General features: G+C 37.8%; 1 protein-coding gene across 1 annotated transcript; it reads left to right on the top strand.

Moving 5' to 3' along the window:
- Nucleotides 1–2,986: 2,986 nt before the first annotated feature.
- On the top strand, nucleotides 2,987–15,587 carry LCOR (ligand dependent nuclear receptor corepressor). The gene is made up of 4 exons (XM_009700050.1): nucleotides 2,987–3,115; nucleotides 7,792–8,079; nucleotides 10,973–11,066; nucleotides 13,912–15,587. The coding sequence occupies exons 2-4, from the start codon at nucleotides 7,842–7,844 to the stop codon at nucleotides 14,879–14,881; spliced, it is 1,302 nt and encodes a 433-aa protein (XP_009698352.1). The 5' UTR covers nucleotides 2,987–3,115; nucleotides 7,792–7,841; the 3' UTR covers nucleotides 14,882–15,587.
- Nucleotides 15,588–20,659: the final 5,072 nt, after the last annotated feature.

The raw sequence follows: 20,659 nt of genomic DNA, 5'->3' as shown, positions 1-20,659 counted from the left end.
AAAAAAAAGAAAAACAACAAGCCAACCAACCAACCACACACCTCCAAAACAAACAAAAGAACCCCCCAGTTTTGGAATTTGACTTTGAATAACAATCACAATCAAATATGTGGTGTGGAAACTTGAAGTTTCCTTCTAGGGGTGAACCAGCTGTAAAGATTGCTGGAATAATTGTGACACGATAAGAAAATAATTTTAAAATGCAATAAACAGAAATCTTTACAGTATATTTTGTCTCATATAGTCAGTAGTGTACTGCAGAGGCCAGAAAATAGCTGAACTTTTTTTTTTTCTATGCACAACGTTAAAGCTGACTCTCTTTTATAACTGTACTTCTTTACATTTTGGTGTCTTAGCACGGGCATTGATAAAAACCATACATATAAAGAGATGCATGCTCCTTAGTTTGAGGGGTAAGAACTAAGCGCTGCCATTGCCTTGCTATTCCTGTCTTCTCCTGAATGCAGGTCAAATGATCCTTTATTCAGCCATTCACCAGTGTGAGGTACTTACAATTTATTTTCTGGCTGGCCCCTTTTTCTTCATTCTTTCTCTATGTAGAGAAAGTACACCTTTAGTTAGCCTAGGTAGCTTAAATTATACTCTTTATACATTACTTTTATATGAGTAATGCAAAGTACACTTGTTTATGGTGAGGTATGCTGCTGCTGCTGAACTCTCTTTCCACCAAGTTGCTAGGCTAGTACTTACTGTGTATGGTCTTAGTTGCAGAAAGTACTGGGAAGATTTGAAATGCATTATGTTGGCCAAGGATTCTTTATAATTTAGGCTTTTTCCAGAGCTGTAGTCTGTCAAAAGGGCAGAGTATCAGATCAGGTTGAAAGGGTAATGTTTCCTTCAATTCTGAATTCTCTGTTTGTCCTTTGAATTAAAAGAAAATTTTTTGTAGTGGCTTGTGGGACTTTAGCCAGAGGATGCTAATTAACTCTAATGGATCTTATCTAGCCAGATGTGCATCAGTTTGCAGAGATTCCTTTTAAAGTAGGATTTAAAGCAGATTGTCTGTAAATGCTTAGATTCCAGTGATTGTTCCCACACTTCTGTAGGCCTAGATTACTTCTGTTATTAGTTAATTTGCACACATATCTGCTTCTTACACAAACTGATAAGCTGAGTTTACAATTATCCTGAATAATACCTAAAAGATAATGGAACTTGACTCGGAATGGCTGTCAATAACTAGGACAGATCCTGCATTAAACTTTGTGGGATGCAGAAACACAGTTTCAAAAAGAGGATGCAAGTATGTTCTATGAAGTCTCACCTGAAGAGTAACTCTTATAAAAATGTTGGGCTTACTGATCACAAATATTTTTATTGTCAAATCCTGTACAGATACTTCACATATTTTAAGTATTAGAAAAGTACAGCTGCATTTTCAGTGAACTGTGGGAGCACTGCTACTGGTTACTGGCACAGGAGTACCTGGCACAGAGGTGAACGCTCTTATTATAGTTAACCCATCAGTTCAGATTCGTATTCTTTATCTCAAAAAAGCTAATCTTTCCTATGAGAACCGGCAGGTTTGAGTGCAAGCCTGCAATCTCTCAAAAAAAGCATCAGTCATTTTGTGAGGTCTGTACTTCTGCAGGATCTTACCTTTACAGCAAACATGTTGTTCTATTCACCTGTCACCTCTGTCATTGCATGCTCCTCATCTTTTTATTTAGCATAAAATACTGCTTTGTCTCTGTACCCTGTCTGAGATAGTATCTCCCTTTACTTTTCATAGAGAACTTCTGGAAGCTGTTGAATTTCAAATCTGAGGTGAGAGCCCATGTTGTTCGGGCCAGAGTTCAGAGTATTTCGTATTATTACCCTTTGCACATAGTTCGTGTGACTGCGGTGTTCATTAATTTGCTATGGGCTGGTTATGTAATCTTGCTTTGTTAAACCTCTTGCAGTGAAGACAGCACAAACTTAAGAATGACTTCTTCTTTTCATTTATTGTGAATTATAAATTAATTGCCAGTTTTTTTTCCTTCCATTCTGGTCCCGTGAGGATATGAACCTGAAACCAACTTGTACATTAGAGGCCAAAAAACTAGATGTAGCCTAGATATTATGGTAACTGATACTTTGTAAAGGTAAACAAAACACTCCCTAAAACCAAAGAGTGGTTGTGTATGCGTTCCTGCAGTGGGTAAATACAGGTAACTTTAATACAGCTTAAAATGAAAGTGGAGGGAGAGGACCAGGAAAGAGATAGTTCTGCTAAGCAGAAGCAAGGCATTAAACTGAAAGAAATGAGAAAAGTGGTGTGTGCCTGGGGGGTCGGGGGGGGGGGGGGGAGTCCAAGCATTTAGACTTCTTATTTTTGTAACCATTGTCTTCTAGTTTCTTGAGCTGTATTTATAATGAGTAATATATCCTGGCATCTCACACAATTTAATTATCCTAGTGAAAACACTTGTTTTGAAATATTCTTGAGATAACTTGGTTGTTTCCAGTTATGAGAGATAGAATTTTAATTCATTGTGGATGTTGTAAGCAGCTAACTTAAGTTTATTTCAGTGAGCCTCTTCACAAAAGGACCTGTTTATTGCTAATGCTTAATCATTTATTGCTCAGTTTGGATGAACGCTGTGTACAGTAAGGAGAACTTTCTATATTTTGCCTTCCAACAGTTATTTCTTGGAACTAGAAGTAATAGCCAAAGAGCAAGTGCTAGATGTGAGATTTGCAGCCAAATATTGTAAAATATCTAAATAATCATCTTTATAATGGGCTCTTACTTCCCATAATTTTATCAAATCTTACAGGCTTCTGCTACATTTACAACAAGAAAACAGGGCAAAGTACAATGTTTGGAAGAAGTCAAAATCAAGTAGTGATTTCAATAGATTCAACTCTGCACTGAGTACCTAACGAAGTTCTGAATTTAGTAAAACATTTAATGCCTAAGGAACTTTATTCATTTTGGAGTCGGGAAGATCTTACAAATATTAAATATCTTTACAGGAACACTTAGTCAGTCTGGATGAGCCAGCCTCAGAAGCTGGACAAGAAGCTCTGCTTAGACAAGAGCAAGCAAAAATCATTCGTTTTGAAAGGCAAGCGGAAGAGTTCCTCAATGCAGTCTTTTACAGAAAAGGTTGGTTTTAATGGGGGGGGGAAATGGTATCTCTCACTGGTCTTTTTGCATGCAATGCAGGTATCGAAGTTATGATGTTCAAGTTGTCATTGTATGTTCACTATTTTTCAGTGGTGGTCTTTATGTATTTATCAAGAGTAAAATTTGTTTCTCAAATAGTGTAGCAAGACAACAGTGTGGGTTTGGGACAGAGGAAAAGAGTATAACATATTTAACCCTAAAACAAATCTCTCCATGAGAACACTGGTGTTTTGCACTTTTGGAGGAATGAGTTAGTTTTTACCCAGAACTGCTCCCCTGAAACCAATGTTTAGGTGAGTGGGCTGTTTGGAACAAGGGGCAAGTGGTGGTAGGGTGGGTAATTTTTTTTTTTTTTTTTAAATGGGATGTGTAATAATGCAGTTTTACTTAAAGGTCAGCAGTCTTCTCACTATGGTCTGTAGTGCTTACCCACCCCACCCCTAGCAATCCACACTATAAAATATTGTTGGAATAGTGCTAAGGGGGATATATGGTGAACTCAAAATGTGATCAGCAAGAGAATTGGAAAATCAGTACTGTAGAATATGCTAAGAACAAACAGTAGCTCAATGCTAGAAAAATCTTCTAAATCTCTTCTGGAGAGTTATGTCAGTTAAACTGTGCTCTTAGGAAGGCACAAAACTCATTTCACTGTTTTCTGCCAATCTGAGAAACAGGAATCCAGAGCTTGTTTCCACATGCATCCTGAATGAAAGTACATTGTACTTATCAGTCTGACCCATGTGTGAGAAAATCTGCCAAATCAGTAATTCCAACCTGTCTGATGGGGGACAATGTGAGGCTTCAGTTTAACTGGAAATTGCTGTATCCAGTCTTCAATCCTTCCTTCCAGTGACCAAAATATTTAAAGGTGTTTTAAGTAGATAACAGTATCTTAGCCTTTCTTTTATGACTCGAATAAATACAAACTATGCATTATGATGTATTGCATGAGGTATAGAAGCATGTAGGATGGTAGGAAGAATAGTTACTGCATTACTACTGATAGTTCAGATAATGCTTTTATTCCAAGTCTTCCTTTTCAGTCTTTTTTTTTTTTTTTCTTTTAAGGTTAGTGTTTCCTTTTGCTTTTAAATTTATCCCATCTCTCTTCAAATGCAGAAGGGATTTAAGAAAACAAAAATCTAGGGAAAATACACTTTTTCCCATACTACTTTTCTTGTGAGAGAAGAAAAAAATGCACTTCCATCACTTCCAAATTGTTTATTAAAGATTTCATCCCTTTAATATTGAGCTTCAATTTTTATGTATGACCTGTGTACTGGTCTTACAGAAATGCATACTTTCCTAATTGTTGGAAAATTATTGGCAGATATTGCAGTGCGCTAATGAGCGGTTTAACCCTGTCCATGGTCAGATACAATGAATCAAGATAAAGAAATCACTTCAGATGTCTAAGAATTTTTGAGAATTTTTTTTTAAATACTCTTGCTTTCCTTCCTCTGACAAAGCTGTGTTTGGTGCAGGAGTAGTAAGAGAGGGGAAGAAGCCTGGCCAGAAGTCAGTTCTGAATCCTTAATGCATTGTTGTCAAGCTTGGCTGTACTTAGATTGCTTGAAAGTTGTTCTAACTCATGCCACTGCCATAAGATCCCCAGGCACTGTCATACCAAAGAGGACACAAAGAATGGCAGAACTCTGACAGTCCTAAGTTGATCAGAGATGCTGGGCTCTCCTGGGTTCATGCCAGTAATTAATTCGTGGGGGTTTTTTGGTTTTGTTTTTTTTTTTTTTTTTTCTTTCTGTTCTCATTGCCAATAACATTTGAGACTGGTATTTTGTAGCCCAGGCAGATCAGAGGAAAATGCAGATGTTCTGTGAAGAGATGCCTGTTGCATGTCAGGGACATGCACTCATGTACTTAACATACATAGGTAATTAGTAAGATCAGCAAACTTTCTGAACAGGTTTACTGTCTATTAATCTTGCATACTTTCTCTCTGCATTGTGCCCATGGCGCTCTGACTCGGTAATGCTCCTTTCAAATATACATACTTTCCAGTGAAAGCAGAGTGGCAGTATCTAGTTGTCTATTACCTTTACTTTGTGGCAGGATAGGACCTTCTTTTGATACTTCAATGAACTCATACCTTTTTTTGTTTGATACTGCCCTTTTAAGATTTCAGTATAGATAAAATACACAAAAGCTATTAAGATTTTAAACCTCAGAGGTACTGCTTTAGACTATTTATAGCTGATAAATATTTGCTATATTTTTCTTCTCTGAGAATTTATATGTTTTAGTTAGTTTTAGGGTTTTGGGGGCTTTGTTTTGTTTTGTTGTTTTGAGGGGGTTTTGTTTGTTTGTTTTGGTTGGGGTGATTGTTTTGGGTTTTTTGATTTTATTTTTTTTTTTTTTTTTTAAAAAACCTAGGCACCTGGAGTCAAAATAAACATCTGATTGATACCAAGTGATGCTGCAGAGGCACCAGCAAATATTTTGCACTTGCTTTTGAACAGCTTTAACCCATAGTGTTCAGGTTTTATATTAAGCAAGAAGCCTTCAATGTGCTGGGTAACTACCCTCCTGCTTGAAAATTGAGTTTTGTGTCCTGAATTAGTGGGTTTATCTTGAGCAGCGCTAGAAAGCTCTCAGTAGTTGCTCTCTGCTAATTCTTTGAAGTTACAGATTACAAAGGTGCATGGCTGTAGGCACGTGTAATATTTTCTCCCTGAATTTGGAAATATGATCAGCTGTAAGCATTACTGAATTGTACATATGTGCATGGGTCCACAGTAAAGGCATGATTCTTTTTCAGAAAACGTAGATGCCATAGAGCTCTGCATCCCTGCCAGTCCCACTTGTATATAGCACAAGCACATGTCAAATAGTTGGTATCGGTGTGATCATGGCATCAGTTTGTGCCCTTCTGGGCTTTTCTAGAGCTTTTCATATGTCCTTTAGCAGGTTATAGTAAATCTGCTTTTTGTATTTCTAATCTATAGAGAGGTTAGAAAATGGAAGAAATGTCACTATAGTGGAAAAAAGCTTCCGCACTGTGTCCTTCTGGACCATTTGGGAACAAAGTGGGAATATAAATATACCTAAATTTAAGTTTGGCTCATCTCTTGGTGGCTTCTTAAAACTCTAGTGTCTTGTCCTTAGCAACAATAAAACATTCTGTAGATTTTACAAGAAAATTATTATGTATTTACATAAATGTCTTGGAAGTTTACAGCTATTATACCCCTATAAGAATATACATGGTGACTGTATAAGGTCTTAGATTTAGCAATCTGTGCTTAACGGGAAGGAGTTTGGGCTTGATAAGTATTTAAAGCTCAATATGGTTTTTCATCAAGAAACGCAGTAGCTGCTTACTGCTGCGCTGTGATTTATGGGCAACTCCATGCTCAAACCTTCATGTCAGTCACCTTTTACAGATACACTAAAGCTAGTTTGTTGGATTGATGCACTTTTGTCAAAAATGATGGCAAAAGGCAAATCTGACACTGAAATGTCCCAGAGAAGATTTTGCTAATGCTTCTAGTAGTTCAGTCTCAATTGATTACCTTTCAACCTGGGCAATTTTTTTTTAAAGAGGAAGTAAACACTTTTCTATTGTTCTGTTTTGAGAGCTGCTTTCAAAGATTTGTTTGGTCTTCTACTGCACAATTTTCTCTGAATGTTTCTTCAGAAATAGAAAATCAAACCTTTTGAGCCATTTCTGGAGCTGTTCTGTGGTTGTGGTGTGTTGTTTTGTTTGATGTGGGGGTGGGGGTTTTTGTTTGTTTGTTTTAAAATTATTATTTGGCCAGAGAACACAATCAGTATTTGAGGTGAAGTGGCAGGACTTACCTTCTGTGATTTAGGAGTTACGGATTTGCTTTCACATCATTAATGACTAGTGGTCTAAAATCGTGATTTTTGCCAATATATTTTTGGCTTGCTGACAGCCCCAAATACCATTGTATATTTACACTATTTCATATAAATAAATTGGAAGGTCTACCTGTTCCATTTCACATTTCTTACTAATAGATTTAGCAGCTCTTCTAGAAATAGAATTACTTTTCATGTGACACATCTTGGTTTTTTGTATATGTGAAAGTTCTTTGGGTAATCCCTGATGCTGCATTGATTATAATGATAAAAATGTCAAAAGGAATAGGTAGAATGGGCTGGAAGACACTTGAACATTTGATCTTCACGTGAATTATTTTGAAGAATCAGAACTGTAGGGCTTTATTTCTCAGTAAGCTTCTAGGGGACTGCTGCAACTTTATTCTTCTTTCTCCCCTTCTGTAGCTGCAGGTAAGTTACTCAATTCTTTCACTGAATAACCTCTTCAATTTTTTGGGGAATGAGCTTCCTTACTTGGTACTTTTCTTCAAGTCTCCTTTCCATACCTCTTAAAGGTCTGGTCAAATATATCTGTATTTGAAATCAAAAGGTGAGATTGCATATTTCCCTTAAGAAACTGGTGTTTTGGGAAGATTATACCAGAATTAGCATGGTTCTTGTTTAGGTATTCTAAGACTAAAGTGCATTTTCTACAGAAACTATCTTATCTTTGGCTTTCTTTTTTTTCCCTTTTTTTTTCTTTCTTTTTTTTTTTTAACATAAATGATGACTTAATATAAAAACTGTTTTACTTAAAGTGGTTCCTTAAAAAAAATCTCTGATATTTACAGACAGTCCTAGGGTCTCTGACCCTAATATTCCCCTAGTGGCCCGTGAGATCATGCAGCGAATGATCCGACAGTTTGCTGCTGAATATACCTCAAAAAATAGCTCTACTCAGGACTCCAGCCAGCCCAATAGCACAAAGAACCAAAGCCTGCTGAAAGCATCTCTGGTCGCCTCCTCTCCCACGGCTGCAACTGCTCAGAACCCTGTGCTCAGCAAACTTCTCATGGCTGACCAAGACTCACCTCTGGACCTTACTGTCAGAAAGTCTCAGTCAGAACCTAGTGAACAAGGTAGGACTCTTATCAGTGTCTTGCATCCTACGGCAATCCATTATTGGCATTCTTGTTGCAAAACCAGACAATTAGAAGTTTGCATTTTTACAGAAAATGTGAAGTGGAAAAGTGGTAGATGTTTTTACAATAAAATAATGACTAGCTAGATGTGGCTGGGAGAGAAGAGATTTTTGGAAAGAATGTGGGCCCATAGAGATGAGTGAAGGGCAAAGGGAATGGACGTGCTCCAGACTCTGGGGACAAGTACGCTGTTCCTACTGGGAGCTGCACGAACGTCTCCCAAAACAGACTGAACACTTGCTGATAAGACAAGTTCATGTGGTCATGAAAACCAGTGTTGTCTCCTTTCTGAAGATCAGTACACAGTCTGACTGAAGGACTGATTTATTTTCTTTCTGGTCATAGTGTGAAAACAGTATCTTTTAAAAGTCTGTGAGAAATTGCTTTGTGAAGGCTGTAAAAACGATACCCATGAACTGTACAAAACTTCCAGGTTTATGCATTTGGAAGAAATGTCTCTTTTCTACCTTAAAAATAGACTTGTTCTGCAGAGCGCAGATTGAATAATTTGTAACTGTGTCGCAGAGCTTGTTTTAATTTGAAAACCTTACTTTCCATCAAAAATTCTTTCTAACAAGCAAATTCTGTGAGTGATTATAGTATGTGAATGTTTGGGTTTTTTCTGAAACTGTTGAATAGAGGTTATCATAAGTATATCCTACTGATAGGATTAAAATTAGCCCCTTTAGCCTTATTTAGAAATGTGTTAGTTTCTGAAATAATTCCATCCAGTACAAAGTAGGCTGGCTGTCCATCCTCAAGTGGAAAAAGTGCCTTTTAAAGAAAAAAAAAAAAAAAAGCCTTTTGCTAGCTGTTACAGAATTGTAGGTATCCTATTATTTTTTGAACTTACATTTATGAAGCCTTTTTTAAAAAGGTTAATTTTACATGTCCAACAATATGCAGGTTGGGCATCTGGACACTTTCTGCACTTACGGCACTTGCTGAAAATTGTTGCCACACTTCAGTTACAAAACTGCAGTGAAAGGTTGTATGGTGTCTTTCTTGAAATGAGGACCTGTGCATTTAGCTGATAGGCATTTGTTTCTAGCTAACTTTATTATGAAAGTATTTAATGAGTGTCTTTGCATATATGTTTATAAATGTCAAATTGTTCTCATTGTGAAGCTTTTTGCTGATAGAGGGAGAGAATCGGTTTTGCTTTGGTTTTTTTTGTTGGTTTTTTTTTAATTAGAGGATTGTATGGTGAAGAAGAAAGCATGTACATGAACTGTTCCTTAGCTACCATGTGATGAAAAAGCTGTAAGATAATTTATAAGGTTTGTAACTCTTGTTAGGGAATTAGAACATGTGCATATGAACTTACTCAGTAATCTGTTTGCTGATGTAATTTTTTTTTTCCAATTTATGTTTAATGTAATTGGGAAGAGATTTTGCCAGATTTCTTAATGAGAGATTTAAGAGGCTGTCATGAAAGACTGCTAGTGGTGCTTATTGTTTTATTTCTGTTCTAGTGGGTTGAGGGGAACCCAGCTAGTTGTAAACTTCTCCATGGGGTATAGGGCTGGCCCTGCTTGCCCTTGGAGACTTCTAGGTCGTAATGACCCTTCCGACGGAGGAAGTGTGGATGCAAGTACCCCTGGCAGCAGCCTGTGCTGTTTAGTGTAGCCTCTTGAAAAGGAGGTGCAGCTTGATCCAGTCTCTGTATCTTGTGGCTGCATAAGTCTGTTCAGAAGGAAGATTGAATTCTCTGCTTGCTTAAGTTTGGGTTATGGTGTGTTCCCAAATGCGGTGGGTGGAACAGCTTTCTGTAAGTTAATTCTAGTTCACTGTTTATCATGGTTTTTTCCTCCATATGTCAAATGAGAACCTTAAGCGATCTGAAAGCCATCTTAAATTGTTCTTGTGTTGGGTGGTGTTTACTTGATTAGATGGAATGAGCGAGGAGCTCTGAAATGTCTCTAGTTTACCTTGCCAACAGGTTTCATTTATCTTTGCCTCATAAATTCCTTGTTTCAAAGTCTCCAGGAATTGCAGATGGCTGTGCTGCTTCTATGACAATGTTGCCCTTATTAAAATGACCAGAATTTCAAGTTGTTTCAGGGCAGTGGCAGCAAGGCTTTTCTAGCAAAAAGCACTCCCTTTTCTGTTGCCTAGAAATCCAGGGTTTATGTAGGGGCTTGCAGAGGAGCATGGGTGAGCGTGAGGAAGTGCCATTAGTGAGAATGGCAGCAGCAGTCTAGCAGGAAAAACGATTTGGTATACAGAATAAGAGAGGGAGTAAAATGGCAATAGAGAGGGGAAGGGCAGCAGCTTTGCCAGTAGGGACCCATTGGAGACATGGAAAAAAAGGATGAAGCTAGCTGCCGGTTTCGGAGGAATCTCACATTTGTGTGTGTGTGTTCATTTAAAAGTGAGTTTCCAATATGAAATTCTCAATTATTTTTCCTACAGAGATTTGAATTTTAAAAAATAAATAAATAAATACAGGCTTAAGATCTCCCTTTAAGGGGGGGAATATCTCGGGAATTTGGAGATTGTCTCATTTTGGGACTGCTGAGTGTTAGTTTATGCGATAGACTGTATTGTATCCTGAACTGTCATTTGTAGGTCATCATTTAATCTCTGGCTTTTGTAACAAATACACTTTTAATTTTGTCAATTTTTGTTGTGACTTCTGAGGACTATGTTGAAGTCACTTGTAAGCCAAATTGCAAACAAATCCAAGCCTTAGTTTGTTTAAAAATAAACTAAAATAGAAAATGCTGTGTGCTAAATATGACTTTAGCCCCAAAGACTTGTTTTGTCAAGGGACAATGTGGCTGATCCTGTTTCTTCAAACACTGAAGTCAGTCTTTTGTGTCTACAGACGGCGTGCTTGATTTATCCACTAAGAAGAGTCCTTGTGCCGGCAGCACCTCTCTGAGTCATTCTCCAGGGTGCTCCAGTACTCCAGGAAATGGGTAAGAGAAAGCAACTTTCTATGACCTTTTAAAACTGTTTTTTACTAAAAATGTGTGCTTAACTGCTGTTAATTTTAACTTACTTTTGGTGTTAACCCTTTGGAGTAATGTTTTTCAACTTGTACCTTTGGCAAATACCTTCGCCCCACCTGCCAAATAAGAGTTGTTGCAAACTGAGAGTTTAAAATTGAGGTTTAACTTAGAGTTAAGAACTCTAAGATCTGTTATTTTGGCCAATTTAGTACTTAGCCAAAGATCTTTCCATTACCTGCTTCTTGGGTTTAGTGATAAGTGATGTCCATGGAGATGCAAGTTCAGTTAAATGTATGAAGTCTTAGAGGCTTTGCAATATAATTTAGACTTCATTTCACTTAGGGGAAAGTTTGCTACCCCTAAAATAAACTATCCTGTTAGCTATGATTTGGGTGATGAACCAAGCTGAATTAAATTTGAATCGCTGCATGCTCTTTGTTAATAATTCCTACCATAAACCACAAATTAAAAAAAGAAAAGTGGCCAGGGGAGGGAGTCTGGTAGTGCAGAAGACTTTAAATACGGCTTTTTGAATTTGTGATTGTACTGTAGCACTGGACAAGTTTTTTTTAAAAAAATTATATAATACATGGTGTACTACTCTTGCCTTAATTCGTTCAAGACGTGAAAGAATGTTATATAAAAAAATTTCTTTTAGGCTTCATATTTCTAATGGTCACTGTTTGTATACATTTAGAAATCCTTTACTCTTAGTTAGGATTAACTAAATTGTATTGGAGAGGCTAACTGGGAGTAAGAGGGGTTTTGGGTGTTGATGGGAGAATTTTCTCTTGAAGCTACTGTGAACAAGTAATTTTTTTTAGTGAAGTGCAGAAACAGTATATGGTTTAAACTGCTATTTAATTGCTGGATTTAGCTTTACAATGGCCTTTGAAAAACTTGAAATTTTAAACTAACAACCCACCACCACCGCCAATCCCATGTACTGCTAACAACTGATTTAACTTTTGCCTTTCTCTTTGGAAAAATATTACTGTCTCAGATTTCTCCCTTCAAGATTACTTTTTCCATTTAATATTTCTATTAATAAAATACTTCAATTCTTGATTAAAAGTTAGTCTTAATACTTCTTCACAGTTCTTCAGCATAAACCTTCCCCACCAGTTCTTCTCTTTCATCTTGAACAGGTTATTTCCAGCTTTATTTTCCTAGGAAGGCAGCAGAAGCCACCGAGGCTCTGTATTGTTTGTTCCCTTGTTTGTGTGTCAAGTGAGGGCCGAAGTCCAACACGCTGGGATGACAGGGACAGCATCTGGTACTGTCCTGATCAGTTCTGTGGGTCCAGAGAGGATGCAGCACACTGGCACCTGTGGTTACTTGTACAGGTGTGTGGTACATGAGGGTGACTGCAGTCTGTTTAGCATCAATGAAATCAGGTGTGACCCTCTGTCCTAGTTAGCTGCCAATATGACCTTTATTTAGGTGCAGAATCACTGGTGCACATTCTGATGCTGATACGTGCTGTAGAAGGGGCAGAGAATGCACATTGCTTGAGAGAGTTCTCTGGAATAGCAAACTTTCATTCATTTCTCTGGATTTTTTTCTGAATCCTTGTTGACTCTTGTTACCCACTTCAACGATGACCTGTTGCAGCCTGAAGAGAAGGTAGCAGCATATGTATCAAGCACTGTGTGTCTTACATGCCAGGTCCTTTCAGTGGATGTCTCTTCTCTAAAGACCTTTTTTTTTTTTTTAATCCCAATGTGATATTGAAAAGAATAATGTAGCTTTTCAGTAGTACGTATCCTATCCTTAAATGACGCTGACTAAGCTAGAGGGCTTTACACCAGTATAGTGTCCCAGAGCATTAAAATAGAATCACTTACTAGTCTCTTCGTTAATCTGTATGTTGAACATGGAGAAGTTTGGAGGTGGATTTTGAAACTAGCGTGACTTAGTTACTACAGCAAAACATTAAAATACCTGTATTTATCTGCAGTAGGAGTACTTTTTGTCATAGAAAGAACACTTGTGATGAAAGGAAAATGGTAAAAATGCTTTTGCTATTAACCCTTGATCTGGATGACAGTTGGAACTTAGAAATTTTTTTGTTTTTTCCCCCTCCCCTAGCCATGCTATATATCAAATGAGAATCAGGGCCATGCATATATGCAATTAGTTGTTAAGAGAGCAATTTGGTAAGTCTAGTGTAATGCAGTGTTTTTCTTTGTGATCTGCAGTATCCCAGCTTTCATATTTGGTGCTTAATGAAAGTCAAGCAAATACCTTTGAGGCCTGCTAAGCATTTTTTATTTTTTTTTTAATCCTGAGCAGCAATTCTTCAATATGATATAAGCAAACAGCATCTGAGGTTTCCACCTATGTGTAGATACTGCAGGTGGTAGTCATATTTGCATGTTGAATATGTTGCACTTTGGCTTACTCTTTTATTACTGTACTTGTTTAGTGGTAACGTCACACCAGTAACACAGTTGTGTGTAGATCTATGGCGATTGATTACTACTTTGTAATTAAGGTGCTATTTTCAGACGCTTGCGCGAAGTCTTTTCTACTCCGAGAATTTGTGAACCCAACCAGAGACCAGCCAACAGGTTTCATTTTTCTTTGCCCAAAAAGCTTCTCTTTTTTTTGCGAACAAGTTTTAAAACTGACTGATGCTGAGACTTTTTTAAAAAAAAAAAATATTAAAAAAAAAAATTTTAGAGAAAAATAAATAACACAAAAAGTGATGTTACCCAAGCAAGGCCTTCTAATAAAGGAGTGGCCCCCTCACCCATCCCTCCCTACCTGTGCAAGTCCTGCTCACATCAGTTTCCTTCCATCCAATTAGGCGACCTGGGAGACCCAGCCAGCACCATCCGGAGGGACTACAGAGTGGTGATGGGGTACCTCCAAGAAGCTTGCAGGATGGAACCAGGGAAGGTTATGGCCACTCCACATCTCTTAAAGTACCGCTGGCTCGATCACTCCAGATTAGTGAAGAACTGCTGAGCAGAAACCAGTTTTCTACGGCTGCCAGCCATGGGCCATCTGGACTACAGAATCATGGACAGCACTTAATATTATCCAGGGAGGCTTCTTGGGCAAAACCACACTACGAATTCAATTTCAGCCGCATGAAATTCAGGGGAAATGGTGCACTCAGCAACATCAGTGACCTTCCTTTTCTTACAGAAAACTCTGCCTTTCAAAAAATGGCACTTCAAACTAAACAGGATGGGAAAAAGGACGTGAGCCATTCGTCTCCTGTGGATTTAAAGATACCACAAGTTCGAGGCATGGACCTTTCATGGGAGTCCCGCACTGGTGACCAGTACAGCTATAGCTCTTTGGTAATGGGTTCACAAACGGAGAGCGCGCTTAGCAAAAAGTTAAGGGCTATCCTTCCAAAACAAAACAGGAGAAGTTTGCTGGATGCTGGACCAGATTCCTGGGGCTCAGATGCTGAGCAGTCTACCTCTGGACAGCCATATCCCACCTCAGATCAAGAGGGAGATCCTGGCTCCAAGCAACCTAGGAAGAAAAGAGGGAGATACAGACAGTACAACAGCGAGATACTGGAGGAAGCAATCTCTGTGGTTATGAGCGGGAAAATGAGTGTTTCCAAAGCTCAGAGTATTTATGGGATCCCCCACAGTACACTGGAGTACAAAGTAAAAGAGAGGCTGGGCACTTTGAAAAACCCTCCAAAGAAAAAAATGAAATTAATGAGGTCGGAGGGGCAGGATGTTTCAGTAAAGATTGAATTAGATCCCCAGGGAGAAGCAGCACAAAGTGCGAATGAATTGAAAGATGAGTAGGGATGTTGTAGAGTGCCAATTACTTTGCAAACTGGGTGAGCACTACTGCATAGTTCAACCACCACTGAGCGCACCTGATTCTCCTATTTACTGCAATGCTCTCTCCTTTGCAGTTTAGCATAGACTTGGGTGGACACAGGTGAAAGGTGTGCTCTGAATGTCACATTTGTAAATTTTTTTCTAGCCTGGTATGGCACAGTTTCCCTCCTTCACCTGCCCACTACCCCTTTTTTCTTTTTTTCTTTTTTTTTTTCCCCTTCTTTTTTTCTTTTGCCTTTTGCATGTTTCTCTGTAATAGAGAGTTGAGTTACCTCACAAAGAATGCAGATCTGTGGAAGTGGACATCTTGCCTGTAGAGCCTACCTGAATTTCTGGTGTTGGGTTTTTCATGTCTGCCTTTATAGAAATAAGTCCACTTTGTTAAACGGATACTCTCCTAAAACCAGGCATTTTTTTGAATAAGAATCAGGCTGTCATTCTTCAAAATGTTTCAGAAATCTTTTTCCCCCTCCTTTTCTTTCATCCAGTTGATTGAAAGATTTAAGCTAAACCAAGTTATTTCGGAATGGTACCTCTCTTGAACTCAGAGATTTCTTTATTAGGTGGATAATCAATTGGGTCTAATTAGGCTCTCCACTATTTGCTTTCTAAATTAAACATACTTACCATTCGCTGTCTGCTTAGTGCTCACCCGGAGGGGAGGGGAGGGAAAACTTGCATACACTACCTTCGGAATATGTCAGTTAATTATTTGTAACACTACCTTTGCTGTAATTTTGTTTGATATTTTTGAAGGGTGATATTTAGACTCACCTGCTTGAGGATGTAGCCTTATCTCACGGAAGACAAGCTTCTCACAGTCAGGAGCAGTCAGGGTACACTAAATGATGTATTAGGGTATGCCTCATTATAACAGAACTATGGTTCTTTGTGATCTTTATGCTTTTTACAGACTTGATTCTGAGTTTACTAAACTATGTGGTTCCAACAACTAGTTTAAATGACTCTAATCTGGGGAAGGGGGATTTGTGTAACAAACTACTGTGATATTGCAAAAAAGAAAAAAGAAAAAAAAAAAAAAAGAAAAAGCCCACAAGACAGTGATCTCAAACGTTACAACCTCAGTAGTCTGCCCAAATATCCACATTAGTGAAGGAACTTGTTAATGTTCAGGGAAGAAGTAAAACACTGGCAGCCTGACTTAATTCAGGCTCTGCATCATATCTATCTGTAGTACTGTCAGGGTCGAACACTCAAAGAATGGGTGTTTCCTTTTTAAATATTACAGTTGCCAGTAGCAGGAATTAAACTAAGTCCTGCTTTTTTGTTGTTTTTATTTAATCTATTTTGATAGTGGTTTAGCACATGCTGGAATAGGCATTTAAACACCGTAAAAGCACTCCGTAAACCACAAATCTATTTTTTTCAATATGATGATATCATTATGATTATATGGAGATCCAGGATAAGTTTTGTACAGAACTTTTATCTTTGATGCTTTCTGCGGGAGTGGTCAGTAACTAGGTGGAGCGTACTGGTCTTACCACAATATGACCAAATCAGAATTGCTGGTTCTTCAGGTACAAACAATTTGGTCTTAATCTGTGCAAAAGGTAGATAGAATTACCTTTTTTTTTTTTTTTTATTTTCCCCCATTTGCACAACCAAAAGAAGCATTGGAGTTTTTGTGTGAGAGCATTAAGTGATGTCAGTGATTGAAAGTGGTTTCTCAGAGTTCATGGGAGGGTGGCCTAGATAGCCCTAGGGATGCTGAATGACTTCTGGAACAGTTGATTCTATTAGCCTCTCCCCCTCCCCAGCAACTTCATATTTTCAAAGGTTAGGCACACCATTGCTGTCATTTTAAATATGCACTGCTCGTTCTTGAAATGGACTGGGCATTTGGCCCCAAGTATACTTTGGTTTTGTTTACTTAATATATTTTAGTACTCAAAATCCTGGTTCCTTGTAGCTCTCTAGTGGTCATCTTGGCATTTAAAGCAGTTTAAGCTCAGTAGCAGTATATAAACTCTGCAATACATTCCAGTTTAGCTGGTGATTGCAATAAAGGTGCAGTTAAACGTGTGATTTCATCTGCTGTTGGAGGTTATGGTAGAAAGTTTGCTGCAAGTATAAAAAAAAAAAAAGTAACACTTTTACTGTTCAGAGAGGTTTAACCTTTTGCAGTTGTCTTTATTTAAGCAACATGAGTTGAGTTTTATAAAACTTGTCACTGTAGTGTATGTGGAGTGCTCATTTTACTAACCTAAATATTTTGTATGTGTATGTTTAAGTGGGTGACAATCGTGCAGCAGAAGAATGGTGTGCCTACCCTTTAATGCTGCAGTTTTAAAAGAGAATTTGTCTTGTCATTTCAGACTGTAGGCTAAGAATTGTAAATAGATAGTGAGAAGTTGAGTACTCTTTATTTGCTTTGGTTAGAAAGTGGATTTTTAAAAAAAAAACAAAAAAAACAACAAACCAAACATGTAACTTTCTCAGTTTAAATGTCCTGAGACCTGAAGATTGTAATACTCATGTCTGCAAAGCTTTTAAACACAACACTTGATCTGTGATAACTTAATATTCAGGTAATCTTTCTTTTTCGAGAAGCTTTCGAACAACCATATTTCCTCCAAAGGTCTCTGTTTAAAAAGGAAAAAGAAGAAAAAAGTGTAGATTATTTTTTAAGCACTAATTGCATTACGTTGGTAACTGCAATATGAAATAGCCATTATTGTTTTGTGAAGCATGGTTGAGATTAGTTAGTGGTCCCTTTTTAAGATTTCATGAGCCTCTCAAAAAATAAAAACAAATTTAAAAAAAAGCTGCTGAATATTCAAAAGATATATATTTTACCTTATTGTAGGTTTTGTAAATTTAGTCTGTAATATTCAGGTGCACCTTTTAATGTTACCTTTTCATTTCAAAGTCCCATCTAATGTATTTTCTCTGAGGTGATTGATCACATAAGACTAGTATCACTCTAAGTGCTGCAGTGATCACTAATGTTTTGTTTCATTTTTCACTACATATTTTTTACAGGCGCTTTCAGTGTAGCTAACTAGTAGTATTCGGGATCATTTTAAATATATGATTGGAATTAATGTTTGTCCATTAGCATGCTTAATTTTCTGCTGACCAGCAGTTTGCATGGCCAAAATCCCTGGTTGACCATGTTTTGGTGTGGGAAGGTGTGGTTCACTGCTGTCTTTGTAACAAAAGCCTTGTTTCTCATGTTATTTCTGGTAAGTGGATGCTTATGTTACTTGGATCACTTGGACAGGAGAGGAGGTTTAAAATCTTTCTCCTGCTGCTCTTTTGAGATCACATTAACGTGTAACAGACAAACTGCAACCCTGTAAAAATCGAGACGTCATTAGGAGGAGGCCTTTCGGGTATTTTTTGTCACTAGTTTTCTCTTATTCCCGAGAATGTCCATCCAGTGTAGTTATTGGACTTAACAGTATTGTTGTGTACTACGTTGATGTAGCTGGAAAAGCCTGACAGCAAGAAACTGTGAATAATATTTGTGGCAGTCTCTGAAAACTAAGTTTTTCAGTCCAAGTATCATGAAGGAGAATCCCTCTCCCCTACCCCATCCTAGAAAAGTAATTTTATATTTTGTGTGTATAAAGTTTTAAGAATCAAGTTTCATATTGTACTGAAGTTTAGGTGTCGCTTGGTAAATCTTTGCTGCAGCATATAATTGAAGATGAGTAAGGCTTAGTGTGGTAGGGGTCCTGGTGTGGAGTTAATTATCGTACAGTTCTGGTGAGAAAGCCCAACATGTATGAAATGTGTCCTTTTTTTTTATTTGGACTTGTAAGATGTAAAAGCGCTTTTTTAGAACTCTGACCTATTACAAACTATTACCTCACTTTCAGCCAGCTGGATCCTCATTCCGCAGTGTTGTAGGCATTATCGTGGCTGTAATGCTTGAGTACAGCTATAGAGTTGAACGTTTCCAGTTAGGTATTGTAGGGACACGTTTCTGGATTCATTTTTATTTCTGTTGAAAGATACTTTATTTTCCAGTCATTCCTTGATATTTTTTTTTTCCAAAGGCTTAAGACAGTTTCCTTTAGAATTTCTGATTTTTTTCCCGGTTGCATAGGAGAATTTGCTGCATAAGCAGTAGAGGTATACCTTTACTTTCTTCTTGTTACAGAACTCATAACTTGATGCTTGCTTTACCAACCCTATTGCTAGACCTGAAGTCGAACTCTGAATTTTCATGGCAATTGGAAAACAAATTATTTTTAACAATGCAGGTGTACAGGTAGGATAGTGCCTCTAGTAAGGGAACACGTTCAGCTTCTGTGTTCTTACAAACTCCTATTCCACCTTTTTTGTAGAGCTTTCCAGTGCTGAAGGATATTCCTAAACATGGGAGGCAACTGCACATGTGTTTAGACAGGTTAAGAGCAGCCGAGGAATAGTCTGTGCTTTGTCTTGTGGCAGGCCGACATTTGAGTCTAAATATTTCTTTCCCGAGAACCTAAGAGTACATTGCCTTCCCCTGGAAATTCACAGGAGCTGGCAAAGTGATTCAGGGGCTTTAGGGTTGAGTAAGCTTTGTATAGATGGGAACAACTTTTTAGTTCTGATTGAATTGCTTTTTATATCATCTGCAATGGTTGTTATACACGCAAAACTGGAATTACCATGTGTTTCTTTCCAGTTTACTTTGAAGTAAAGCTCTTAAGATGCCCTTGAGTCCTAGGAGAAGAACACAGTGTCCAAGGAGTGAAGGGAATACTATGCTGTTCCCTTGTTTCTCAAAACCAGTGTGGCTACATCTGTAACGTAAAGAGCTCTTTCTTCAGTGAAGACAAAATTTTAACTCTTCAGTGTAAGAACGCATACACTTATTGCAGTCCAAACTCTTATGAAGGCAAAATTATGAACTTGTGCTGAAAGCTTTGTCACAATATTTTAAATGGCTTAAATTCTCTACCAAATGTTAGCGGTAGAATGGGAAGGGTGGTTTCCCTCATTTTCATGAGGATCAGAAACTTCTGGGTTTTCCCCACAAATATTTCAGAAACTAAATGTAATTTCAGTCTAGGTCAATGTTGCTTTTTCTTGGCACCAGTAGGTAATGTTGACTAATACTGGTTTAAAAAGCTGTACCAAAAAAAAAATTGATTTGAGACTAGTTTTGGTACTGTAAAGGTTTCCACTTGATCTCGAATTATATCAAAAACTCAGTTATTAGAACCTTCAGGAACCTGAAAATCTGCACTGCTAGTTATATACACTTGTGGTGGATGCAGCAAATAAAATAACAACTACAGTTATTAATTTCAAATTATCCAGTGTATAAACATGACGTACGGTGGTGATCACTAACAGAGAGATACTGCAGACTGAAAATGATCTGTAGATCCACTCCACATATACCAGAAAAAACTTAAGTACTTAGAGCATTCCAGTGTCCCTCTCTCTCCCTCTCTACTGTTCATGCTTTGATTGAGGCCAAGTCTCTATACCAGTATTACAGCAGCAGTTTTGGACTTCGTGTCCTCTCGAATTATGCCTATATTCAGGTATTGTCAGGAAAACTGTCATATTAAGAGAGCTTTATTTAATCCTCACAGACATCTCTTAGCTCGGTTGTAAAATCACTTTTCCTGGGCGATGTACTAGGAGGAAGGATTCTTCGGGTTTTTTTTGTCCTGTCCAGGACATTTCATTCACCTTAAAAGCAAACATCCCCACCACTGCCCCTGTGCTTGTCTCTACTGAATTGGTAAGTATAACTTAGAAGGACTC

The sequence above is a fragment of the Cariama cristata genome, unplaced genomic scaffold, assembly GCF_000690535.1.
Source record: "Cariama cristata isolate BGI_N322 unplaced genomic scaffold, ASM69053v1 scaffold21175, whole genome shotgun sequence".
NCBI classification, from domain to species: domain Eukaryota; kingdom Metazoa; phylum Chordata; class Aves; order Cariamiformes; family Cariamidae; genus Cariama; species Cariama cristata.
The sequence above is the reverse complement of the archived record's forward strand: the minus strand, read 5'-3'. Positions and strand labels throughout refer to the sequence as shown.

Coding starts and splice junctions, on each gene's coding strand:
- LCOR (XM_009700050.1), top strand. CDS start 7,842: ATGCAGCGAATGATCCGACAGTTTGCTGCTGAATATACCTCAAAAAAT. Junction 8,080..10,972: donor GTCAGAACCTAGTGAACAAG/GTAGGACTCTTA, acceptor TTGTGTCTACAG/ACGGCGTGCTTGATTTATCC. Junction 11,067..13,911: donor TCCAGTACTCCAGGAAATGG/GTAAGAGAAAGC, acceptor CCATCCAATTAG/GCGACCTGGGAGACCCAGCC.